The 25,038-nt window shown below is 39.2% G+C and overlaps 1 protein-coding gene across 1 annotated transcript; it reads right to left on the bottom strand.

The window, feature by feature from the left end:
• Positions 1-1,226: 1,226 nt before the first annotated feature.
• SYPL1 (synaptophysin like 1) lies at positions 1,227-24,158 on the bottom strand. The gene is made up of 6 exons (XM_033195117.1): positions 23,995-24,158; positions 23,652-23,723; positions 10,511-10,635; positions 9,030-9,237; positions 3,679-3,867; positions 1,227-2,658 (listed from the first exon to the last, which is right to left on the bottom strand). Exons 1-6 carry the CDS (start codon positions 24,043-24,045, stop codon positions 2,524-2,526), a joined length of 780 nt encoding a protein of 259 aa, XP_033051008.1. The 5' UTR covers positions 24,046-24,158; the 3' UTR covers positions 1,227-2,523.
• Positions 24,159-25,038: the final 880 nt, after the last annotated feature.

The raw sequence follows: 25,038 nt of genomic DNA, 5'->3' as shown, positions 1-25,038 counted from the left end.
AGTCTTTAAGGACTGTAAAGGGAGAAGCTTGAAAGCCTGAGGTCAATCCTCCCTTTGTCCAAAACCACCACCTTAACGGCTCCAGCCCCATGAATTCCTAGTTTAAGAATCTCTATATTAGAAGCGATCAAAAGTTAGTAATTGTAGGTAACTTTTATAGAGTGCCTACTAAATGCGGAACACTGTTCTAAGGGCTTTACATTTATTAAGTCACTTTTAAATCATAAACACAATGAGATCAGGAAACTGGTTTAACTATTCTTAGTTTCAGTTTCCCGTAGAACACTACAATAAGATATTTTGAGAAAGACCATATTCACGTAACTTTTACTACAGTATGGTTTTAATTCTGCCACTTTATTATTAGTCCTTGTTAATCTCTTACTGTGCCTAACTTTATTATAGGTGTATGTATGGATAGGAAAAAAAACAGTTCGTATAGGGCTTGGTACTACACTTGGTTTCAGGCATCCCAGGGGGTCTTGAAACATATTCCTAGTAAACAGGAGGGAACTACTTATTTTATTTCCAATGTCCACATAAGCAAACTGAGGCACACAGAGGACAATTTGCCTACAGTTAAATAGCTAGTAAGTGGTGTAGACAAGATTCAAATCCAGGCAGTTTGGTTGCAGAGCATACACTCTTAACCAGGAATCTTTGCTAGTTAATTAGACAATTAATGAGAAAAGGTATATCAGGAAAACTTAATCTGAGAGTTACAAATAAGTATTTTTTTTTTTTTTTTTTTTGAGACGGAGTCTTGCTCTGTCACCCAGGCTGGAGTGCAGTGGCCGGCTCTCAGCTCACTGCAAGCTCCGCCTCCCGGGTTCACGCCATTCTCCTGTCTCAGCCTCCCGAGTAGCTGGGACTACAGGCGCCCGCCTCGTCGCCCGGCTCGTTTTTTTGTATTTTTTGGTAGAGACGGGGTTTCACCGTATTAGCCAGGATGGTCTCGATCTCCTGACCTCGTGATCCGCCCGTCTCGGCCTCCCAAAGTGCTGGGATTACAGGCTTGAGCCACCGCGCCCGGCCTCAAATAAGTATTTTCTAAATGAGGTCGGAAGAAAAAAGGGTAAAACCTCCAAAGCACTTCTGTCTGTTTTATTCCTTGTCAAACAATAAAACTGTGATTCTGTTTCCTGCTTTGAAAATCAGTTCTGTTTTGTACTGCTCAGTGCCTTTAAGATGAAGGTTTCTTTGTAATATTAACAATCAGTGCACTCTTTCTTTCAACTCCTTTATTAAATTGGTTGCAAAAAAGATATACATTCTTATATTGACAATTCTTATGATGAATAAAAGCATCAAAAATAAGGCAATAGCAAGATGTGCTTCACATATAAACAATCATGTTGTAAGAATAAGAAACCTGAATCCTTGTACAACAAAAAGATTAGGAAGCAAAATGTGAATAAGCTTGTATTCAGAATATACCTATATGTGTGTGTGCAAAGACAATACACTCATCATATACCTCACTAAGTTCCTTTATGATGCATAATTCCTTAATCATTCATTTGTGAAACAAGAATGAATATTAAGAAACGTGAAATCCAAATTGCATTTATTGTCACAATATCAATGCTAAACTCAAAATAGCAACTTCATTGACTCTCAATGGTAAATTTCAAACATGGAAAGCAATCTTAATTTTTTTAACCCTGTGAATAGGGTCTGCAAAAAACGGTGGATTATTTTAATTACAAAGAGGCTGGGTCTCAGCCTGCACTTAAATAGCATGAGCAATAAAGGACAGGAAACAAATATCACTAAGAGTAATGCCCATACATATAAAGATATCTAGTTGAGCCATGTTCTTTCTACTTATATAGCAAGCCTATTAAACCACTAGCATAATAGATTATATCTCATGAAACAGAATTACTATATTAACTACACATCTATCAGAAATTTCCAAATCCCTGCTCCCAACACAATTTTAGTACACCTATTAAGTACCACGGGTCATTTAGAAAAACAGAAAAAAATATACACCTAGTCTTTGCAATTAAAATCATCATAACATAAACAATGTTAGATATAAATTTTGAACTCAATATGTTTTTCCTACATATTTATGTAATCAAGGCTTTTTAAGCAAAGACGGGTCTTAGGTATATGATCTGTACAAACTTACAGTAGTGTATATTCCAAATAAAGATTTTTCTTCCTACTATGGTATGACAATATAACTGCTTTCTGAATGAAGATACATGTTAAGGCTTAAGGTGCAAATACTTTGGAAGGCAAATAGCTTAGTGAAAAAAATTATGGTTCATTTCAAAATGTGTATCATTTCATAATAGGCCCCTGAAGTTTCAAATTTACATGTGAGAACACATTTACATCTTAACTTTCTAGGAAAGGCACAGGCTTTATGTAAAAAAGCAGCAAAATTTTAAACCCACCAATATACTGACAAAGCCATTACTTTTATTAGAAACAAATAATGCTTCTCAAGATGTTGGAAACATGTCATAGTATCAACATATACTTCATACAGTGCATTTTTCCCTTTAATTATATTCCGGTAGGAGGTGGAATACCTCCTTGGCTATGAGGGGCAGACGTATTTGATGGACTGTGTAGGCTGGTCTCCTTGTACACAAACCAAGCATTTCCTCCCCAAAGTATCATATTCAGAAAGCCAAAGATCTACAAAAGAGAAAAATAAATATGAAAATCAAATACCTACTTATAAAAATTCATGCCCTACTTAAAAAATAATCTCACTTTTTCTTTAAATATTTTTAGGCAGTACACCATTATTTCACTTAAAGTTTAATACTAAACACAATGTGAAATAAAGAAGGAAGACTATATTTCAATGTACAAAATGTGGTTATATAAATGACTTATTCCCAATGAAATAAGGCTAAATCTCTAAATCTGTAACATATAAAATCATGGCTAAGAGATTTAGCTATTCTTCCGAATGCTTTCACTTTCCTCCTATTTAGAATGATTATCAACTGCTCGTGTACCTTTTCCCATTTACCTCTTATCACCCCCTCCTACCATCTCTTCTACTCCAATCCAACAGTTGTAGCTACAAAAAAAGAGGAGTCACACAACTTTACTTCCCATCCCAATTAGTCAACCTCAAAGAAATTAATCTTCCTGGCTGGGTGTGGTGGTTCACGCCAGAAACCCCAGCACTTTGAGAGGCTGAAGCAGGCAGATCACTTGAGGTCAGGAGTTTAAGACCAGCCTGACCAACATGGTGAAACCCTGTCTCTACTGAAGATACAAAAGAATTAGCTGGGAGTGGTGGCACATGCCTGTAATCCCAGCTACTTGGGAGGCTGAGGCAGGAGAATCACTTGAACCCAGGAGGTGGAGGTTGCAGTGTGCCGAGATCATGCCACTGCATTCCAGCCTGAGCGACACAGTGAAACTCCATCTCAAAAAAAAAAAAAAAAGAAATTCATCTTCCCAGATATAAATCTGACTAGATGAAAGAAAGTCTCAGAGATGAATAAAATCATGATCTTGGTTACAGGCAATACTTTTTTTAAACAAACTTTTCTTCACTAACCACTATATTGTCACTAGAATTCAGATAGCTGAGTAAAAATAAAAACCATCCAGAGATTTACTGAAAGCTATTGCTTTCTTGAATTACTAGTACTTTAAACAAGTATATGAAATAAATTATAAATAATGCATACATACCACAGATACATTTAGGGATCCCATACTGGTCACAGAGCCAAAGTAACACAGTACTTCTTTCTTCTTACAAGGCGAAAGTTCCTGAACAATATTGTGACCGGTAGCTATTTTAATATCTGTCAGAGCTTTAGCCCAGGCAGAAGTGCTCACCAACCACAAAAAAGTGGCAACAAGTGTAACAACAAAGTCCTAAAGCAAAAATCAGTAAGAGTTAATAATGAACAATTAATTTTAATACTAAATTTCAAATCCATGATGAAGAAACTGAGATTACATTCAACCTTATGGTACTGAGAAATGGCCTTCATGATATACTTTATTTAAAAAGTCAGTGAGCATAGTAAACATTGCTGTTAGTGTTACAAGCACAGTGCCTAAGTTACAACAGTCAATAAGACTCAGTCACCTCCTCAGAAGTCTAAGATTTTCACACTAGAAACCAGTTTTATACACCCTTCATCATAACCTCACCTCAGCCACTTACTCCCAGGATCATACCTTGGATCTTGTCATCACCAATAACTGTATCCTTCCATACTCTGTTTTGATCATCCCATTTTCCAATAACACCTCTTTCCAGCTCACTCTCTCTGGCACCCTAATCCTAAAACTCCTTTGATCCCACCAAGACCTACAATCTGATCCTACTGCTTTCTTACTGTCTCACCACTTCACTAATGTACTCACTTCTTTTTTTTTTTTTTTTTTGAGACAGAGTCTCGCTCTGTTGCCTAGGTTGGAGTGCAATGGCATGATCTCGGCTCACAGCAACCTCTGCTTCCCGGGTTCAAGTGATTCTCCTGCCTCAATCTCCCAAGTAGCTGGGATTACAGGCACCCACCACTACACCCAGCTAATTTTTTTTGTATTTTTAGTAGAGATGGGGTTTCACCATGTTAGTCAGGCTGGTCTCGAACTCCTGACCTCAGGTGATTCACCCACCTCGGCCTCCCAAAGTGCTGGGATTATAGGCGTGAGCCACTGCGCCTGGCCATCCTCACTTCTTTTAATCAATTTCTACTCTAAAGGCCTTCGTTATCATCCCTTGCATATACTCTCAACTCCCTTATCCTTCTTCTGCAAAACTCTAACTTTAAACTGAATTCTCCACGAGATGGATAATAAAATAGTGAAAAGCACACACCAGAATGGTATCTTAAATTTCCTAACCACAAATTTTAAGAATGCTCATTAATTAAGAAAAAGGCAACAACAAAAATCTCCCAAGACACCTTATCACTATTAACTCTGTACTGAATCCTTTGCTATTTATTACAAAGAATGGGATGGTTTTAATATTTTAGAATAAATGGTTCTAATGGATGGTTTTAATATTTTAGATCATAAGTCCAATCTTGTTTGATCTTCCTTCAAATTAATGACCAGGGTAGGAATAATATAAAATTTTTATCTTTTGGATGCTATATATGCTAAACATATACACACACTCAAGGACAGGAGCTCTTATACATCTGCAGCAAAAATCTTTCTAACCTCAGAATGGGTTTTGGAGCTTATCACAGAAGCATTTTGTTTTTTAAATAAGCCCAATTAGTTTTTAATTATTTTGCCAGCCACCTTTTAGTCATTTATTAGGTTGGTGCAAAAGTTATTGTGGTTTTTGCTATTGATTTTAATGATAAAAACCACAATTATTTTTGTACCAACCTAATATTTAGGATAAATACCAGTGACCTCTTATGAGATATAGAAGCTATGCTATATAGCTTGCCCACTTGGTCAAGACAACACTGAATGAATACTTAAGATTAGAGAACCAAAAATAATTACTAATTACACAAACACGAAAGTACATGCACTTTGCATCTGAGCTCTCTGCTGCTACTTGTCCTTTTAAAAAACCTAGATCAAAGAGAAAAGCCTAGAAAGACAGCTTATATTTTCTGCACTGTGGAAGTACTCCCCTTTTTACTGCTGTACATCTGCTATACATTCTGCTGCAGGTAGACATTTTCTAAACACTTGCTAGAAATAGTGTCTTTTGGAAAACTGATGAGTAACATGAAGTTATATCGCATGTTAAATAATTTCTCTTTACGGAAAAGTTCACAACTTTGATCAATATATGTCAAATCCTCCTAATTTTCAGGTATTTTCTTCCTTCCAAATTCTTTTTTTTTTTCTGGTTATGCTCTTAAATCCACTTGGATGGCTTGGGGCATGACATTCTTCTATTTCAAAAGCAGGAACTTTTCTGAAAATGATGCACAAAGTAACCTAGGTTGAAGGAAAGTGGGGGGAATTCTGGTCCCTTCAGATAGTATTTGCTCTACTTAGGACTCTAGTCACACTGCACTCTAAGTGAATGGTGCCACCTGGAGCTCTGCAATGCACAACCTGCAGCTGCCTAGGGCAGCTCTACTCCTCCCAACAATTTGTAATATGATTCACAGATTTTTAGAATTTGGGATACCCTATTTTTGTTTGGATTCATTTTCTGGTATTCTCAATTTTCCACATTGCCTTGAAACCTTAAACTCCTGCTACTTAACAAAAAAAGTGCTATATTTACTTCAAAAGAGAATTGAAGTAATTTAAATTTTCATAATTGAAATACTCCTAGAAACACCTTAGCACAGAATTGGGAATATTGCTAAAAGGGCTTGTCCTCATTAAAAGTACCTAAAAATTAATGTCACATTTGGCTATGTCTTAAATTTTGGGTATCTCAACCCCCCCCCGCCCACTTTTTTTTTCCCCTGAGATGGAGTCTTGCTCTGTCACCTAGGCTAGAGTGCAGTGGTGTGATCTTGGCTCACTATAACCTCTACCTCCTGGGTTCAAGTGATTCTCCTGCTTCAGCCTCCAGAGTAGCTGGGATTACAGGCACCCACTACCATGTCTAGCTAATTTTTGTATTTTTAGTAGAGATGGGGTTTCACCATGTTGGCCAGGCTGGTCTCAAACTCCTGACCTCCTGGAGTGATCCACCCACCTCAGCCTCCCAGAGTGCTGGGATTACAGGCATGACCCACTGCACCTAGTCTCTCAAAGAAAACTTTTAAATATTTTTATGGTTAAATTAAAAATAGAACTGAAAATTAAATTTAGAAGCTAGACTTTTAAAGACAAGAAGCACCCATTACATAACAATAAAAACCTACTTAAGGAACCAATTCTGGATTATTTCTTTATATGACCACTAATTGGTCATTCTGAGGTGGAAGATTACTTTTTACTTTTCTGAATGATGCAACTAGGTCAGTTTTATAGTTTTATCAGACAGAAAAACCACCTACAGAAACAGGTCTGAATGCTGCTTTAAGAAGTGTAGTATTTTTAAAAGTTTACTAGATAAAATATGAGAAATAAAGGGCACATTGATAGATTTAGTAAAAAAATTTGTTGGGATAATGACAAAATGGCAAGAAATAGCTTCTAGTTACAAAGAATTTTAACGAAATATAATTATCTATAAGATCATTCTAGTTCCCTTTTCAGTAAGATTTGAAAAGTCTGCAGAAAACATAGATTCCTAACATGTATCTTGGATAAGCACTGCAAATTAAAACAGTTGACATCTTATCTTTTTAATAACCGAGAAGTATTTTATGCAAACCTCTAGTTTTCTTATGTCTCCTATGACATAAGAAACAGAATAAATCTGAATGATAAAAGACTGTTGTATTACTTACTTACCATTTCCATTCTTATGATCCAGCAGCAAAAATTAAAAATAAATAAGTAAATAAAATTTGTAATCTTATTTAATAATCCTTCATATTTAAATAGCCTTCCCTTTAAAGTAACTTCACAATAATTAGCAGACATGTTTTCTCATACATATGAATGACCAGTATCACACAAAAAAAACACCTCTGTTCTCCCTTTAAGTCACTAATAACTGACTTTGTAGTTACTCTTTTTTTTTTTTTCTTTGAGATGGAGTCTCGCTCTGTCGCCCAGGCTGGAGTGCAGTGGCCGGATCTCTGCTCACTGCAAGCGCCGCCTCCCGGGTTCACACCATTCTCCTGCCTCAGCCTCCTGAGTAGCTGGAACTACAGGCGTCGGCCACCTCGCCCGGCTAGTTTTTTAGTAGAGATGGGGTTTCACCGTGTTAGCCAGGATGGTCTCGATCTCCTGACCTCGTGATCCACCCGTCTCGGCCTCCCAAAGTGCTGGGATTACAGGCTTGAGCCACCGCGCCCGGCCTGTAGTTACTCTTTTATAGTGGAGGTGTAGCTTAAAACCATGATTTATCTCTGGATTTGCCAACAATAATCCAGGGCAGATCCTACTAACTAAATCTGAGAGAATATTTCTAGCTCAGTAGGCTCTGAAGTCAAAAGTATCAGGACTTCAAATCTAAGTCCTTTGTTGACACCTCAAGGATTCAAAATTAGTTCGTGGCTGCCACTAAGGCTGAGTATAAGAATTATCTGGGTCTGATTTTAAATTAAGGAGTTTAGGGACATAGACCAGGAATCAACAAACTTCTTTTGAAAAGGGCCAAATAGCAAATATATTTTTTATCTCTGTTACAACTACTCAACTTTACCACTGAAGCAGCCATAGGCAATGTGTAAATGATTTTGTATGGCTGAGTTCCAAAAAAAACTTTATTTAAAATAAACAAGGCCAAGCTCGGTGGCCACACCTATAACCCCCAGCACTTTGAGAGGCAATGCAGGCAGATCACTTGAGCCCAGGAGTTTGAGACCAGCCTGGGCAACATGGTAAAACTCTGTCTTTACAAAAATACACAAAAAGTAACTGAGTATGGTGGCTTGTGCCTGTAGTCCCATCTACTCAGGAGGATCATTTAAGCCCAGGTGGTTGAGGCTGCAGCAAGCCAAGATGGTGCTACTGCACTCCAGCCTGGGCGACAGAGCGAGACCTTGTCTCAAAAAGTAAATACATAAATAAAGAAGTAAAAATAAAAAATAAGACAGTGACCTCTGGGACATAGTTTGTGAACCCAAGATATAGATAATTAAGCTCATAAGTTTTGTAGAAGTATAAAGTGAGCCTTTAGAGAAAGAAAAAAAGAAGCAGAAAGAGTTATGAGGCTATGTTGTGGTAAGTAATTCTTCAAATTAAAAGAATTTCGACTTAATTTTTTTGCTATTTGTAACCTGATGTGCTTTATTACATATGTGAGTTTTTTCCAAGTTAAAATAGAGTTAAAAAAGAAACAAACTTTCTTTATAGTGCAAATAGGCTAAAATAATCGAGTTAAACTTAATGGGAGAGAGCTCAACCTTGTGGCAAACACGGGCCAAAATATGCTGAACTGGCTTACGCCAAGAATTTTTATCTCCAGTATAAGAAAATCTGTATTTAGCTTATACAAATTATTTTTGTATTAAAAAAATAAAGTGATTACTTACAATCATAGGAAGTTTACGACTATCCAGATACAGACTCGTGTAGCCAACATAAAGCAGAAGGGCAGCAATGCAGTACAAGAACACAAACACTGCAAAGGTAACATAGAATTGTGCAGAAGAAGAGTAATCGCCTATGAGAACGTAACTTTTCCAATTTACATCACATATGTTTACACCTGGAGGTGGCTGAAATGATGCCTCATTCAACCTATTAAAATAAACGTATGAATTATTGGACTTTCCCGGCAGAGACAGAAACATTTATGTAAAACAATGAATGACACTTCAAAAAATACTCCCCAAATATATTAAAAACATTCCTTTGGGGAAAAAAGTAAAATTCAAATATTATATTTAAGTAAACTGAAATTTTCATAATAAATGTATATAAATTATACCTGGTATTGGTTTACGATACACTGAATATAGACTGAATTAAATACTTTCATACCCAGATACTATCTTCCTGCAGTAAAAAATTAGGTAGGAGGGATTATACCAAATGGTTTATACTTTGAGACATCATATTTCATTTTGTGTGGCAGAGTATGTGTGACTAGCCCCAAGAGAGCCAATTACAACAATGATTTACATTTTCAACCCTGGATCAATAGTTGCTAACAATAAATATTGCCTTTCATTTTTCCCAACCATAAATTGTAAAAGACTTGTCACTAAAGATGCTGTAACAGTTCCTTACGTGAGAAGTGTCTAGGAGAAAGGATACAAGATAGAGAGGTTCTGATGATTACTAACCACTTATTATCTGACTTATCTTTAATATGGAGATTTTATTTAATCATCAAAACAGCCTTACAAGATAATACTTCCAATTACTGGACCAAAAAATTGAGTCTAGGGTCAAGTAAGTAAAGTTAGTAAGTGAAAGAAGATTCTCACCCTGGCTTAAACATAGGACATATTCAGTAAACTTTTCAATGGATACTGATGTCAAACAAGACTTCACAGATGAAATATTCTTCTGTAAGTAAAGTCACTTACTTTAAGAGTAAGAAAGTATGACTTTATGCTAATGAATGAAATATGGAATCTCTATACATCTATGTCTTAAACCTATATAAAGACATAAATATTCAGTAATTGCAAAAAACATTGAGAATCTGGATTTTTCTAAGTTATGTTTCCTTCTACATTAGGGCTTCTTATACTAAGGTGATAGAACAATCTCTAGTTTGCTTTATTTTTACATTTCCAATCCTCTGTTAGAATAAAATTATCAAGGCAACATCACATTGTTATAAAAGTTTCTAAACAATTACTCTCACTTTCTGTCCTATTTTGTTACAGACCAGGAGATGTTTTTAGACAGGCATGGGTCTGTTTGGGAGGTAATGATCACTTACAAATCAGCATGCAATCTAAATTTTCTACCCTCCACAATCAATAAATTGCTGGAAACCTTAATGACTCACTGTGAAAGTAAAAAGAGTAGTGAAACCATTAAAATAAATGTAACTCACCTGAATGGATAACCAAAAGTAGCTGTAATAGTTTTATTCTCAGTAATTGTGGGAGGACAACTCACTTGAATTTCTGTTTGGCCCTTAAAACCTCCACAGGTGGCAAAAGCAAAGATAGAAGCAATCTATACAAAGTAAGATGAAAAAAGACAAAAGAAAAAACAAGATAAGCATTACTACACCCCAAACAAGGGTCACTAAAACTGTAAGCACACTGATTATTAAAAATTGGCTCACTAACATTCTAGAAATTCTTCTTTTTTTGAGACAGGGTTTCTGTTGCCCAGGCTGGAATACACCGGCATGATCAGGGCTCACTGCAGCCTTGGCCTCCTAGGCTCAAGCCGTCCTCCCATCTCGCCCCCCAAGCAGCTGCATCACAGGTGTGCACCACCACGCCCGGCTAATCTTTTTTTGAATTTTATTAGAGATGAGGCCTTGCTGTGTTGCCCAGGTTGGTCTTGAACTCCTGAACTCAAGCAATCCTCCCATCTTGGCCTCCCAAAATGCTGGGATTACAGGTGCGAGTCACTGTGCCCAGCTCCCCATTACCCTTTTTTAAAGAGATGAGTCTCACTCCGTTGTATAGACTCAAGTGTAGTGGCACAATCACAGCTTACTGCAGCCCTGAACTCTCAAGTGATCCTCCCAAGGAGCTGGGACTAAGGAGTGTGCCACCATGCCTGGTTACATATAATATAGAAATTAATGTACCAGCCCATATGACAATTCATTTGTTCATACTTTAGTGTATCCACTAAGTATTAGTATGAAATATAGAGGGAGACTCATTTATTAGTATCAAAATCAAAATGGGTGAATTGGAGGTATTTTTATTTGGAACGCAAGTTACCAGTAATTTGTAAAGCCAAGAGGCTGTAAGCAAAGAAGAAACACTATTTCATGAGCCTATTAAGCCTCCCTTGTGGGTATTTCCAGGTCTCAAAAAGTTGTTGGAAACTTATTTTCCTAATCATGCATATGCTTAAAAAAATGAATGATGTTCTCTCAAATACTATCTAAAACACAAAAAACCTGGAAGCAACCTAAATGTTGACAGGGAATCAAACTATAATTCATCCACTCATTCATTCATGCAATGAAACATTATATAGCTGTTGGAGATTAACAACATAGAAAGTGTTCATTACATATAAAGTAAATTTAAACAACAAAAACTAGAAAGGTTATGCATCAAAATTTCAAGGTCACCTCTCAAAGGAAGATAAAAAATAATTCCTTTTTATTTTTGTACTTGTGAATTTTCTACAAAACACCACAAGTAAGCAAAAAACTCCAGATATGCTGTTAAAGTCCAAGAGCTCAATCTTTCAGCAAGTGGTGATGGCTCTATTTTCAAAATACATTTGCAATCTGACCACTTGTACTGCCTCCTGATCTGAACTACCATCACCTCTTGCCTGAATTTTGCACTAAATGGTCTCTCTGCTTCTGCCCTTGTCCCAGCTTCAGACTGTTATCAACATAACAGCCAAGACAATCTTTTAAAAATGTAAGGCAGAAAATGTTATCCTTTGCTCAAAACCCTCCAATGGCTTTTGAGCTCTCTATGAATAAAACTCAAAGTTCATATAAAGGCCTGCAAGATCCTTTCTTCCCTTATATTTCTGACCTCATGTTGCGACTTTTTCCTTTACCTAATCTGTATACACAAACTGCTTTCCATGCAACACCTTTAGTGACATGGGATAAACTCCTCTTTCAGGATCTTTGCACTGGCTATTTCCTCTGCCTGGAATACATGGTTCACTCCCTCACTTCCACAGCTTCCTGTTCCAGTATGACCTTCTCCGAGAGACCTTCCCCTCACTACACTATATCAAATAACAGCACTACTACACAACCTATTCCCTCTACTCTATTTCTGCTCTATTTCTCCTCTGTTCTAATTACCACTGCTTGACACAGTACTTAATTTGTCTGTCTTTCCCTAGAATAGAAACTTAAAGAGGTCAGGGACTTGGTTTTGTTCAAGGTCATACACACTTAGCAAGTGGTAGTAGATAAAATTCAATGCAGATTTGGTATCAAACCTTCACTGTTGAACACTTGATTATAATGCCTCCCATGAATTATTCGAGGGCCTTAAATCTTGTAGGCCATAATCCACATTATAATAATTGTCAAGGGTTTGTTTCCCCTCCCTGCCCCCACAAAGAAGAGATACATGAAAAGAATCTGGTTACAGATAGGAAGAGTCTGAGGTAATAATGTCCAGCACATAGTTTGAGGTCTTAACTGTTAAGAGGTGATCCCTGGTTTTCACAGGATTTCAAAATGTGTAAAAATAACTTTCCTTGGAAAATGTGTCATGATGTCATTTTTCATTATTTGTAATAAATAATGTTTTATGTTAAAAAAAAAAGGTAAAGATAGAAGAATCGATACTCTCTCAGAATAAATATGCATGAATACACAGAGTGAAAAGGCCAGAAAATGAGTCCTGAGCATATACCCACATTTAAATTAAAAAAAAAAAAAAGAAATGAGATATACAAATTGAACCAATGGAGCAGAATAAAGAGGCCAGGAATAGACTAGTGTGTATAAGACAAATTGTATCTAACAGAGTTGATTTGTAGATCACAGAGGAAAGAAATGTGGTGGTTTTAAAGACAATGCCCACCAACTCTTTGATAAAACTCCCATCAAGAGGTGGAGCTTGATTTCCCTTCCCTTGAGTGTGAACTAAATATAGTGACTTGCTTCTACAGAATAGAATATGGTACTGCGAAGAAATGGGATGTCTTTTCTGAGACTCAATTATAAAAACATTGCAACTTTTTTTTTTTTTTTTGAGACATAGTCTCGCTTTGTCACCCAGGCTGGAGTGCAATGGTGCAATCTCGGCTCACTGCAACCTCCACCTCCCAGGTTCAAGCAATTCTCCTTCCTCAGCCTCCTGAGTAGCAGGGGGAATTACAGGTGCCCACCACCATGTCCGGTTAATTTCTGTATTTTCAGTAGAGTCGGGGTTTCACCATGTTGGTGAGGCCAGTCTCGAACTCCTGACCTCTGGTGATCCACCGGCCTTGGCCTCCCAAAGTGCTGGGATTACAGGCTTGAGCCACCGCACCCAGCCAAAGACTGCTTCTGTCTTCCTTTTTCACTCCTGAACTTTCCCATTCTCTGGGGGAAGCCAGTGGCCATGTTGGGAGGATACTCAGGCAACTTTTAGAGACTCACATGGTGTGGAATTGAGGACTGCCAGTAACCACATGACCGAGCTTGGAAGGGGATCCTCTGAGGTTTGCCAACAGTCATGAGAATAAGCTGGAGGCCTTGAGATAACAGCAACCCCAGCCAACAGCTAGACTGCAACCTTATGGGAGACCCTATGCCCAAACCATAGCTAAGCTGCTCCCAAATTCCTGACCCACAGAAGAATGGGTGAGATTTATTATCTCACCTAATAAAGGTCAACAGACCTTTGTTTTAAACTGCTAAGTTCAGCGTAATTTGTTATACAGCAATAGATAACTAATACAAGGAAGAGTTGTTCAGTACATGGTCCAGATGAGCTGCACACAAAAGTAAAAAGTCTTTAAAAGAACCATAAAAGACTGTTAAATTCAACTACAGAAAAAAAATTGTAATCAAGTCAGCTGTTGAATGTAAAACAAGCTACCAATTAGGTGAACATATTTATAATAAACATAATGTCACAAAGGATTTACTAGTATATGGATCTAAGAGAAACCCTTACTCACGTGTACTAAGACATGTATAAGAATGTTCATAAAAAACGGGGAAGGGAAAAGCAACGGGAAAATGGATAAAACACCATAGTATATTCTTACAACGGGAAGTCATATGGCAAAAAAGATATAAGAATTACAACTGCCTACATCAATATAGATGAATCATAGAAATCCAATGCTGAGTTAAAACAAAAACAAAACAAAAACCATGTGGCATATGACTACCTAGAGTATAAAACCATTTTTTAAAAAGCTCTGTTTACCTGACTACATTACACCTGCCACTATTTTTGTTCAGGCCGTCACCATTTTTCACTGGGCGTAACCCAGCAGACGCTTCTTCTCATTTCCAATTTCATTCCAATTGATACTCATCTTCTATAATGTGGGCAGTACAGTTGTAGTACCCAGTGATGCTACTTTTGAGTCTTGAACACGTTACATGTCACTAATCTAAATTGATATGTACTCCAACTGCAAAATACACACTAGATTTTGAAGATTTAGTATGAATAAGATGTAAAGTATTTTATTAATTTTTATATTGATGACTTGTTCAAACAATAATTTGGATAGATTGGATTAAGTAAAATATATTGTTAAAATTAATTTCACCTGTTTCCTCTTATTTTAGTGTGATTAATAGAACACTGAAAATTACTATGTGGTTTGCATTTTTGATTCCCATTGTATTTTTTTGTACTGGACAGAGCTAGTTTAGAATGATGTCACATTGATCTGAAATAAAAATCTGATCATGTCCTTCCCATTTAAAGGAATTTCCTCAATTGTCTTTCAACCTAAATTAAACAAAAAATGCTCAAACTTCTTAATTTGGCATAAAAAGCATGGCTGATCGATGCTCAACTTTATAGATAGATTTATCTGTAGTGTATTCACTGCCAGGTACTGTATGATTCTGTCACATTATACTGCTTACTGTTCTGAAACATACCATGTATTTACATCTTAAATGTATATGCTGCTGTTCTGGGAATGCCCCATCTCTAATTAGCTCATTCCTTGTGGTAGAACTCATGATTCTTCTCTTGAGCTATCACAGACATTAACTCTATTATATATGAACTCTACTATAGGCATTTTTCTTGTGTAACTTGCTTTATAAAAAATAAAATGGGGCTGGGTGCAGTGGCTTATGCCTGTAATTCCAGCACTTTGGGAGGCCATGGCAGGACGATCGTTTGAGCCCAGAAGTTCAATACCAGATTGGGCAACACAGTGAGACCCTGTCTTAAAAATTAAATTAAATTAAATTTAAAAATTAAATAGAAAAATGAATTTCCTAATATAACAAGTAGCAAATAAATAGCATACAGCACTACAGCTTGTTGCTTTCAAGACTATTACTTCTACTGCTCCTTTGCCAGACTGTCATGTCTTTGCACCTGATTTTGTTTAGAATTTTCAGTGACTAGCAGAAAACCTGACACATAGCAAATGCTCACTAAATAACTGCTTAAGGAAAAAATAATTTCCAATAACTTATAAGTAAAACCATATTTTGAATCTTACATAATTATCATTTTAAAGCTTTTTGTTATAAGGATAGATAAATATCATGACAGCAATTCTGGTCTTTATCTTATAGAAAGAAGGGACAAAAGCACATATTTTATATTAAACAAAGTACAAAATTACGAGGGCAAAATATCCAACTATCTCACTTCTCCCTATATTCTACTGCTATTTTGATCTAGACTGGAAGTTATATACTGGCAGCCTGTTGGTAAAACCTGGCCTGCAAATATATTTGTGTGGCCTTTGCAGTATTACAAAAAAATGTGAATTTGCTGTCATTGTTTTAATATCGCTAATTTAATGTAATAAATTAAAATAATTTAATAATTAAATTAATTTAATTAATTTTAATATTACATATAAACATTTGGATTTCCTGCTTTTCCCGAGTATGTATGGGAAAGCCGAAGAATGGCAACATCAGACCCACATTCTCATAAAGGAACAATCAGAGAGAACTGAGTGACAGATGTCACTTATGGCACAGCATGTGCTTTCTAGGTTATCTGCTTCTCCATTGTCTTAGCCCTCAGGATGTGTGTTAGTTGCCAGTAAGTAATCAATGACATACTGTTGTTTTTCTTCCAAACATTTTGCTTCACTCATTTACTTTAGAGGGTGGTTCCTATGACCATTTCAATTTCTAACCCTAGTCTAAAATGAAGGAGTACTGGTGTTCTGATTTATATTTTCTGGCCACTTTTGAAACTCATTTTCCCATACACTCCTACCCCATGAAGAATGACTGAAACTACTGACATGGAATTCTATCTGCAGAGTAACTAGTAAGAATCCAGGGGCAGAGTGACAGCAAGCTTCTATTTAGGTCAGAAAAGTTACATGTTCACATACAGCCCCAAGTATCCAGAGAAACAGTCCCACTTATCTCTCTGCCCACCAGACCCATACTAGATGACCACCATGGCAGATCTTATTCAGAGAATTGTAACCTCAGGGTGAAAATTACAGCCTGGTTTTCTGGAGCACTAGTCTCCAAAGTAGACTGGAGTAGTCAATTAACTGGTGCACCAGAAGAAAATATATAAACTTCTATTTAGATCTACTTTCAGACTTAAATAAGGAATTGAAGCTTTATTGCAATTAATATACCACTGAAACCCATGCTAGGCAGCACATCAGGTCACATGTCAGTACGGCATGCTGGGTAGCCTGAAGGTAAGGGGAATCTCACACACGGAAGGACAGACAGTGATAACCTGACCTATTCGTTCACTTTTAGTGTTCATGCATTACAATGTGAGTGGGCCTGGATTTATGGAATAAATTGTCTAGTTTTAACCAAACTAACCTTCACAAAATTGTCCTGTGGCTTTAAAATGTTTTCAAAGAAACTATAGATTGGTAACACACACACTCATGTATAAAAGAGAAAATGGAAGCATTCATACTCTACGTATACTCTATGATTACATTCATCAGCCATATTACAAGGTAAAAACAGACTACTTAATCAGATCACAAGAAGGTGGCAACACAAAAAATAATCAGAATAGTATCTGAAACAAGGATTTAAAAATATAAACAAAATTTGCACTGAGTAATATACCTTAAGATACTAACTGACATAGTAAAACATGCATCTTAAGTTGTAGATGCATATTGTGGCTCTGTCCATAAAATTTTGTACTAATAGGCCTTTATGATAAAAAAGACTCTGGAGGCTGGGCATGGTGGCTCACTCCTGTAATCCCAGCACTTTGGGAGGCCGAGCCGGGTGGATCACCTGAGGTCAGGTGTTCCGAGACCAACCTGGCCAACATGGTGAAACCCCGTCTCTACTAAAAAAAAAAAAAAAAAAAAAAAAAAAAAGCTGGGTGTGGTGGTGGGCACCTGTAATCCCAGCTACTTGGGAGGCTGAAGCAAGAGAATTGCTTGAACCTGGGAGGTGGAGGTTGAAGCGAGCCAAGATCACGCCACTGCACTCCAGCCTGGGTGACAGAGCAAGACTACGTCTCAGGAAAAAAAAAAAAAAGACTCTGGAGGCTGGGTGCAGTGGCTCATCTAAGCATTTTGGGAGGCCAAGGCAGCAGAATTACTTGAGCCCATGAGTTCGAGACTGGCCTGGGTGACATGGTGGGACTCTGTCTCTATAAAAAATTATAAAAGTAGGTGGGTGTGGTGGTGTGTAGCTGTAGTCCCAGCTACCCGGGAGGCTGAAGTGAGAGAAAAGCTTGAGCCTGGGGAAGTCAAGGCTGCAATTAGTCGTGATCGTGCTTCTGCACTCCAGCCTGGGTGACAGAGTGAGACCCTGTCTCAAAAAATAAATAATTAAAATTTAAAAAGAGTTTGGAGACCTAACTTCTATTGCTAGACCATGCTCATTCTGAGGATTCTACTGGAGAATACTAGTATTCACCTGGTTTATGAGTGTTGTTTACACGTTTCTAGCTGCAGGATCCTCACTGCTATTTAATTTCGCCATTAATCTGAAATCATCTACTTAAATTTCTTTCTGTCCAAGGTTTAGTTTATCAAAGCAATAACTTAAATCTTCAAAAATAGATATAAAAGTATATTATGTATGAGTGTTTACATGCAAAACAAATGTATGCTGGTTTTAATAAGTCAAATGATCATTCAGTACTTAAAATGAACTATTATAGCACGTTTGCCTTTACAATCAAAAGATTAGATGCCTAGAGCTAAGGTATTGATTTTTATGAGTCAAAGTCTGAAATGTTTGCTAAAGTTATTCATTTTAAAACATGTATTGTTTTTGATGGTGATATTTCAGTTTATTCCCACTGGGCAATAAAGTCAGTTACAAAGTGCTTCAGTTTCACTGTATCTCCGTTTGCTTCTAATGTACAATAGTAGAAAATTCTAAATAGCCTGCCAAGATACTTCAATAACCCTTAAAAATTTGGATTATGGCTGGGTGCAGTGGCTCATGCCTGTAATCCCAGCACTTTGGGAGGCTAGGGCAGATGGACTACCTGAGGTCAGGAGTTTGAGACCATCCTAGTGAAACCAGGTAAAACCCCGTCTCTACTAAAAACACAAAAATTCGCTGGGCGAGGTGGCGCATGCCTGTAGTGCCAGCTACTCGGGAGGCTGAGGCAGGAGAATCACTTGAACCTGGGAGATGGAGGTTGCAGTGAGCCGAGATCATGCCACTGTACTCCAGCCTGGGTGACAGAGCAAGACTCCATCTCCAAAAAAAAAAAAAAATTGGATGATGAGAAGTAAATGCTAGAGCTCCCGCTGAAATAAACAGCTAGTTTTTTGCTAAATCCTAATCATTGTACGTTGAAAACATCTTTATGTCACCTGAAATCTCCGAGGAACCTAAATATATTTATTTAAAAACCATTTATCAGCCAGATGCTGTGGCTCACGCCTGTAATCCCAACACTTGGGGAGGCTGAGGCGGGTGGATCACTTGAGGTCAGGAGCTAAGAGTCCAGGCTAGCCAGCATGATGAAACCCCGTCTCTACTAAAAATACAAAACTTAGCTGGGTGTAGTGGCGAGTGCCTGTAATCCCAGCTACTCGGGAGACTAAGGTAGAAGAATCTCTGGAACCTGGAAGGCGAGGTTGCATTGAGCCGAGACCACACCACTGCACTCCAGTCTGGACAAGAGAGAGACTCTGTCTCAAAATAAATAAATACAGAAAAATAAAAATCATTTTCTAATTGCTCTACTATTTTCATGTCTTCTGGAGTGAATCAATATCCTGACTGTTGATCTGGCAGGCTGTCTTGAAATAAGCCTGTCACTTTGTGGAAAACTGACAGCATTTGTTGCCACTGACATAATTTGAGTTTTTAAGTAAAAACTAGTTTTCTTCACGTGTTTTAGGATATTTGATATAGGCTCAACTTGATTGTCCCCTCCTGCTTCTATCCCTGTCTAGCGGCTTTATGGTCATGGTCATTTCTGCTTGGCCTTCTGAGTCCCCTAGTCCACAAACACCACACCTTATGATGGGACCCCCAAACCACCAACATAAGTGAACATATAAGTTATCACAAATCCAGACCTTAAGCCTACAAGTAGATTGGTCCAGGTCTTGAGTGGCTATATGTATCTCTTTATTTCTACACCTTTAAGTACTCAGCTTTATTTAAGTCATAAGTCCAGACAGTCAGTTGAGTTTTCTCCAGATTTATTAATAATTACCAAATTTGTCAACAGTCTTTCTCCCTGCCATATTTTCTGTTCTGTTTCTGGTCCCCAGTGATGTTTACCTCATTAATTCTCCATGTGTGGTCAAAGCTCCCAAGAGTCTTTCAGGCGTTCATGGAGGTAAAACATTTTCCGAACAATACTAAGACATTATTTGCCTTTTAGACTGTGTTGACATTTGTACCGATGAAGCAGACATACTGGTGGGGAAAACTGCCCGGCTTAGTAAGAATCAAGAAGAATACCAAACTCTATTTCATTGCCACACGCTTGTAGTTAAAAAAAAAAACAACAAAAAACAAAAACGAACAACAACAACAAAAAACACCAGTTTTACTTAAGAATGTCTGGCCGGGCGCGGTGGCTCAAGCCTGTAATCCCAGCACTTTGGGAGGCCGAGGCGGGCGGATCACGAGGTCAGGAAATCGAGACCATCCTGGCTAACATGGTGAAACCTCGTCTCTACTAAAAAATACAAAAAACTAGCCGGGCGCGTTGGCGGGCGCCTGTAGAGGCAGGAGAATGGCGTGAACCCGGGAGGCGGAGCTTGCAGTGAGCTGAGATCCGGCCACTGCACTCCAGCCTGGGTGACAGTGCGAGACTCCGTCTCAAAAAAAAAAAAAAAAAAAGAATGTCTGATGAAGCAAAAATTTTATTAAACCTTGACCCTTGAGTTCTCTTCTCAGTACGATAAAATGGGAAATGCAAATAAAGACTTTTGTTGCATACCAAATACAATGGTTGTCTCCAGAGAATGCATTTAAGCAAATGAGCTATAAGCTGAACGGGTGGCTTTTTTTTTGTAAACATTAAATTTCTCCCATCTTCACAGTCAAACAGCAGTTTATGCTGTCTTCACTTTCTTACCACACTTTCATTCAGCCTACTAAAATCTGGCTTTTTGATTTTACTGAAACCGCTCTTGTTAAAGCCACCAACGGTATGATTAGTAAAACCAAGGGATGCATTTTAGTCCTTATTTTACTTAACCATTCTATTGCACCTAATGTTTTGGGGTACTCTTTTCTTGAAATTCTAATAGTGATGCCAAGGCATTATTTCCCTCAATTTTCCTAACCTTTCCTTCTCTCCTTTGCAGGCAGATATCTGCTGTATCTGCAGCCCAAACTCATATTTTAAATTCTAGACCCATATATACAACTGTATCCTATAGGATACCTCCAAAAGATCTAAAAAGGCCACAAACTCAATACATCCGACACCTCGGACCTTCCACAAAAATCTGCTACTCCTCCTCCTAATGACATACCTTGAATAATGATGCTAATGGCAACCAAGTCAGAAAGACAGCAGTCATCTTAGGGTCCTCCCTCTTCGTTACCTTCCATACATATTCTAATTTGTAACCCCCTTTTGTAAACCCCTTCAGTTCTACTGAAACTAATTTTAGGCCCTCATAATTCCTCAATCAACAGATTTCCCTTCCTCCAATTCAGACCTTTCCAATCCATCCTTTTAGAAATTTTCATTTTGTCAGCAGTGTAGAGGGATGATTTGGAAAGGTCAGAATTGGAGGAAGAGAAATCTGTTCATTAAGGAATTATGAGGGGCTAAAATTAGTCATATTATTGACTTGTTTAAAGCCTTTAAGTAAGTTCCCATCCCCTATGGCAGGGATTCTGAGCTTGAGTGGAATAAACACTCCAATATTCTGTACTCTGCACATATGCATTTTCCTAAGGGCCCAGATTCCCAAAGATTAACCCTAGAAGCAGCGAACCTCTTTGAAGTGTTTGCAGAATAATCTCAAACTATATCCTCCAACCCTGTATATATTCCAACTAACCCCCAATTACTTTTAAGTTCTCATACAGGGTTATGCTGCTTCAACATTTCCTACCACTGAATGTAAGATTCCTTCTGCCTAGAAAGTCACTCCCGAAGTGAACCAGTACCCATCCTTCAAGTGTTCGTTCAGCTATGAAGTCCTCCCTAGTTCCTCCAAGCAAATGCTCTCTCTCTCATTTCTTCTACTATTCTTTGCATACACCTTTATTACCGTTTATTATATGGCATTTTCATATTTTTTATGTCCTTCATCCTTAATAGATCACGAGAAAAAGACCATGTTTTATTCATGTTGGTATGCTAGTGTTTAGTACAGATCTGGTATAAAATAGTCAAATATTCATTGAATAAATATTTACCACACGATTAACAATGTGTAGTCTTTTCATAAAAGGCTCTCCTGTGTAATAACAAGCTGTTCAAACTGAAAGTAGTATTTCTGTAAGATGCTTAAAAAGAGTATTTTTCAAAATACATCAGAACACGAATGAACTTATCACTAGTGCTTGAAATATTAAGGAAAAAGCTAAATCTACAGTTGTTTAAAAACTTGACAAATAATATAAGCACAGACATAAACAGCTGCCTCTTCATTTAAGTGGAAATCTAAATTATTAGTTATAAATTTAACTATAATCCTCAATGAGACTAAATCTAGATGTAAGACTTTCTTAACGTTTATATTTGATTAGCCTCGTTAATGCGATTTTCCTCTTGCAATTTTTAAATGCTTTAATCATGGTTTTCCTTATACTTAAATCTGGACTTAGGTTTAAAAAAATCAGGTTTATTTATTTATGCGTCTTTAAAGTAGTCATTTGTGTGAAGTCAGCACTACTTCAGTTTTCAGAAAACACACAAAATGTTCAGTGAATGGTGAAACCGTCTAACCCCTTGGGCGGTTACAATGGTCTAAGTAGAAAATCACATTAGGTGCCCATCAGAGAAACCGAGTTTCAGTTGCTTTTAAAAACATCCTCGGTAGGTTATTTAGAACAGGAAATTGAAAGTTCTTATTCTTCTTCACCACTCTATCACTAAAGAAGGGCGAAAAAGCTATGGATGTAAATGCTGCTGTCTGTAAACACAACTTGCCTGCAGAAATACGTAGTGGGCCACGAAGTTTGAAGGAAGCCCGCAGTGCCAGGTATATTCACCAACTCCTCCAAGTGACTGATCATTGCCAAGGTCGAATTAATAAGTGTTCTTTGATGTTAATGATTGTGAGTGTTCTCAAGAAAGGACTAAAAGCTGACTTTCCAAGCAGGATGTTGCTTGGAAATACCCAAAACACACTCGATGTCCATTCCTAACGTGTTATTAAGTGAACCGATCTGACTCCATGCGTTTTGTTAAAAGGCCTTTCCTTCGTTCCCCTGGCCCACAGTTTATTTTTGACTATTTTTAACTTGGAGCCCATCTTAAAAACAAATTAAGAACGGAATGCTCGCCAAATCACGTCTACAAGACAAAACCGGCTTCCCAGAGAGCTGGACCTCGAGTGGGCACCGGCTGGGACGTACCCGCTGAGCCTCTCCGCAGAGCGCGACACCAGCCGCCGGGTTTCGGTTAGACCGCAGCAGGAAGTTTTCCCTTCCTCTGCGGGAAGCAGTGGAGCCAAGGGGAAATTTGAACTCCCACTCCACGGGGGCACCCAGAGGGGAGGTCCGGTGTGGGAGGGTGCTCCCAGGGGAGCCAGGCGGCCGAGGAGCTCGTGATTCGACGCCCGCCGCGGCGTCTCCGCCCAGCGCGGGCCCAGGCCGCGGCCTCCCTGCCCTCCCTACCGTCCACTCCCAGTCCCCGGGCGGCGGCCTCAAAGCCCGCGCGGCAGGGCAGGGTCCCGGCTCGCAGGCCCCCGTCTCCCTGCCTAGGGCGCCGCGCAGAGCGGCTGCGGGCCTGGCAGGCGCGGGCTGCACTCACCCACTCGAGGACCTTGATGAAGCCGAGTGGCTCCTTGAGAGGGTTGAGATTGATCTGGAAGCCGGACATCCTCTAAGGGAAGGAGGGAGAGAGAGTCAGGACGACGGGGCGGAGAAGGAGGGGACCGACGAGACCCGAGCAGCCCGGCGGCGAGGAAGGGCAGGCGGGGCGGGCGCGCTGGCCGGGCTCGGAGGCGGGCCCGGGCGGCCGTGGGGCGGGGCGGGGGGGGAGCAGCGGCGGTTGAGCAGCTGTCTGAGACTCTGGGACGGAGACGGAGAGGGGCGGCTGGGGAGGCGAGGGGCGGGCCGGGGCGGGGACCGGGAGGCTCCGCCTCAGGCCGCACCTGGCCAAGTCGACTGATCCGCTGGCGAACTAAGTAGATGTTGGGCGCCATGCTGCGTGCGCCGCGCCCCCTTCCCTGCAGTTCAGCCCCTGGCGCTCGTTCTCCCCCTGCGCACGCGTGCACGCGTGCGCTCCTCGGGCCCCCGCCGCGCTTCCGGACCCGAGCGACTGCGGAGCGCACTGGACCGGGGGCGCCCACGTCCGCGCCTGCGCAGCTGGGGGGTGCTGCCCTCAGAGAAACCCTCACTTGACCCCGAGCTCACCACAGCTGAGCTCACTACACCGAAGCCGGCCTCTCCTCCCCTTCACAGATTTCAACTTTTATATGAATTTACAATGTATTGGCACAGATGAAGTCGCGTTTCAAGGCGACTTAGGGGTCTTTGATTAAAATTGCAAAACGACAGACTTCTGGCGACCATGCTGTGGGATGTCTCGGAAGTGTGAATCACCAAAGATTCCTACGGAAATTGGGTTTATTTTCACAGTTAGCATCGCAGCCATGGTTGAAAAATGAATAAAGGTTATACCTAAAAGACAAGGCGTGGCCGGACAGGCCCTCGGTGACCTACACTTTCACCTCTTCTACGCTGTCAGTCGAGAGTACTCTTTTTGGGGCATTGTTGGTCTCTTTCTTCAAGAAGCTAACTCCTTTAAGATTCGGCTTAGGTAATACTTTCCTCTTGGCACCCTGTTACGGGAGCCCCAAGGTAGTGTGATCTCCTTGCTGGCTTCCTCAGTACATGGAAAGTTTCTGGACAGCTGGAATGTGGCATATTCGTGTATATGAAAAATCAGATTCCAAGTACTTACCCGAATTTCAAGCACGAATATGATTTAGCAGGCTACTTGCCACTGAGGTTATTCTGTCAGGGTTGACAACTGTTATTGAACGTCTTTCTAGTAAGCGAACCCTTTCTCTTTCGAGACCTGTTTATCTCCTTGTTTGCTGTCCAGAGAGTGCAAAAAATACTTTTCATTTTCTATGCAGACAGAGACAATCTTTATTTTTATCTTGGCTCTGGTTCCTCAGTCCCCAGCACAG

This window comes from Trachypithecus francoisi, unplaced genomic scaffold (assembly GCF_009764315.1).
Source record: "Trachypithecus francoisi isolate TF-2019V2 unplaced genomic scaffold, Tfra_2.0 Lachesis_group4, whole genome shotgun sequence".
NCBI lineage: Eukaryota > Metazoa > Chordata > Mammalia > Primates > Cercopithecidae > Trachypithecus > Trachypithecus francoisi.
This window is presented reverse-complemented; position numbering and strand designations above follow the sequence as displayed.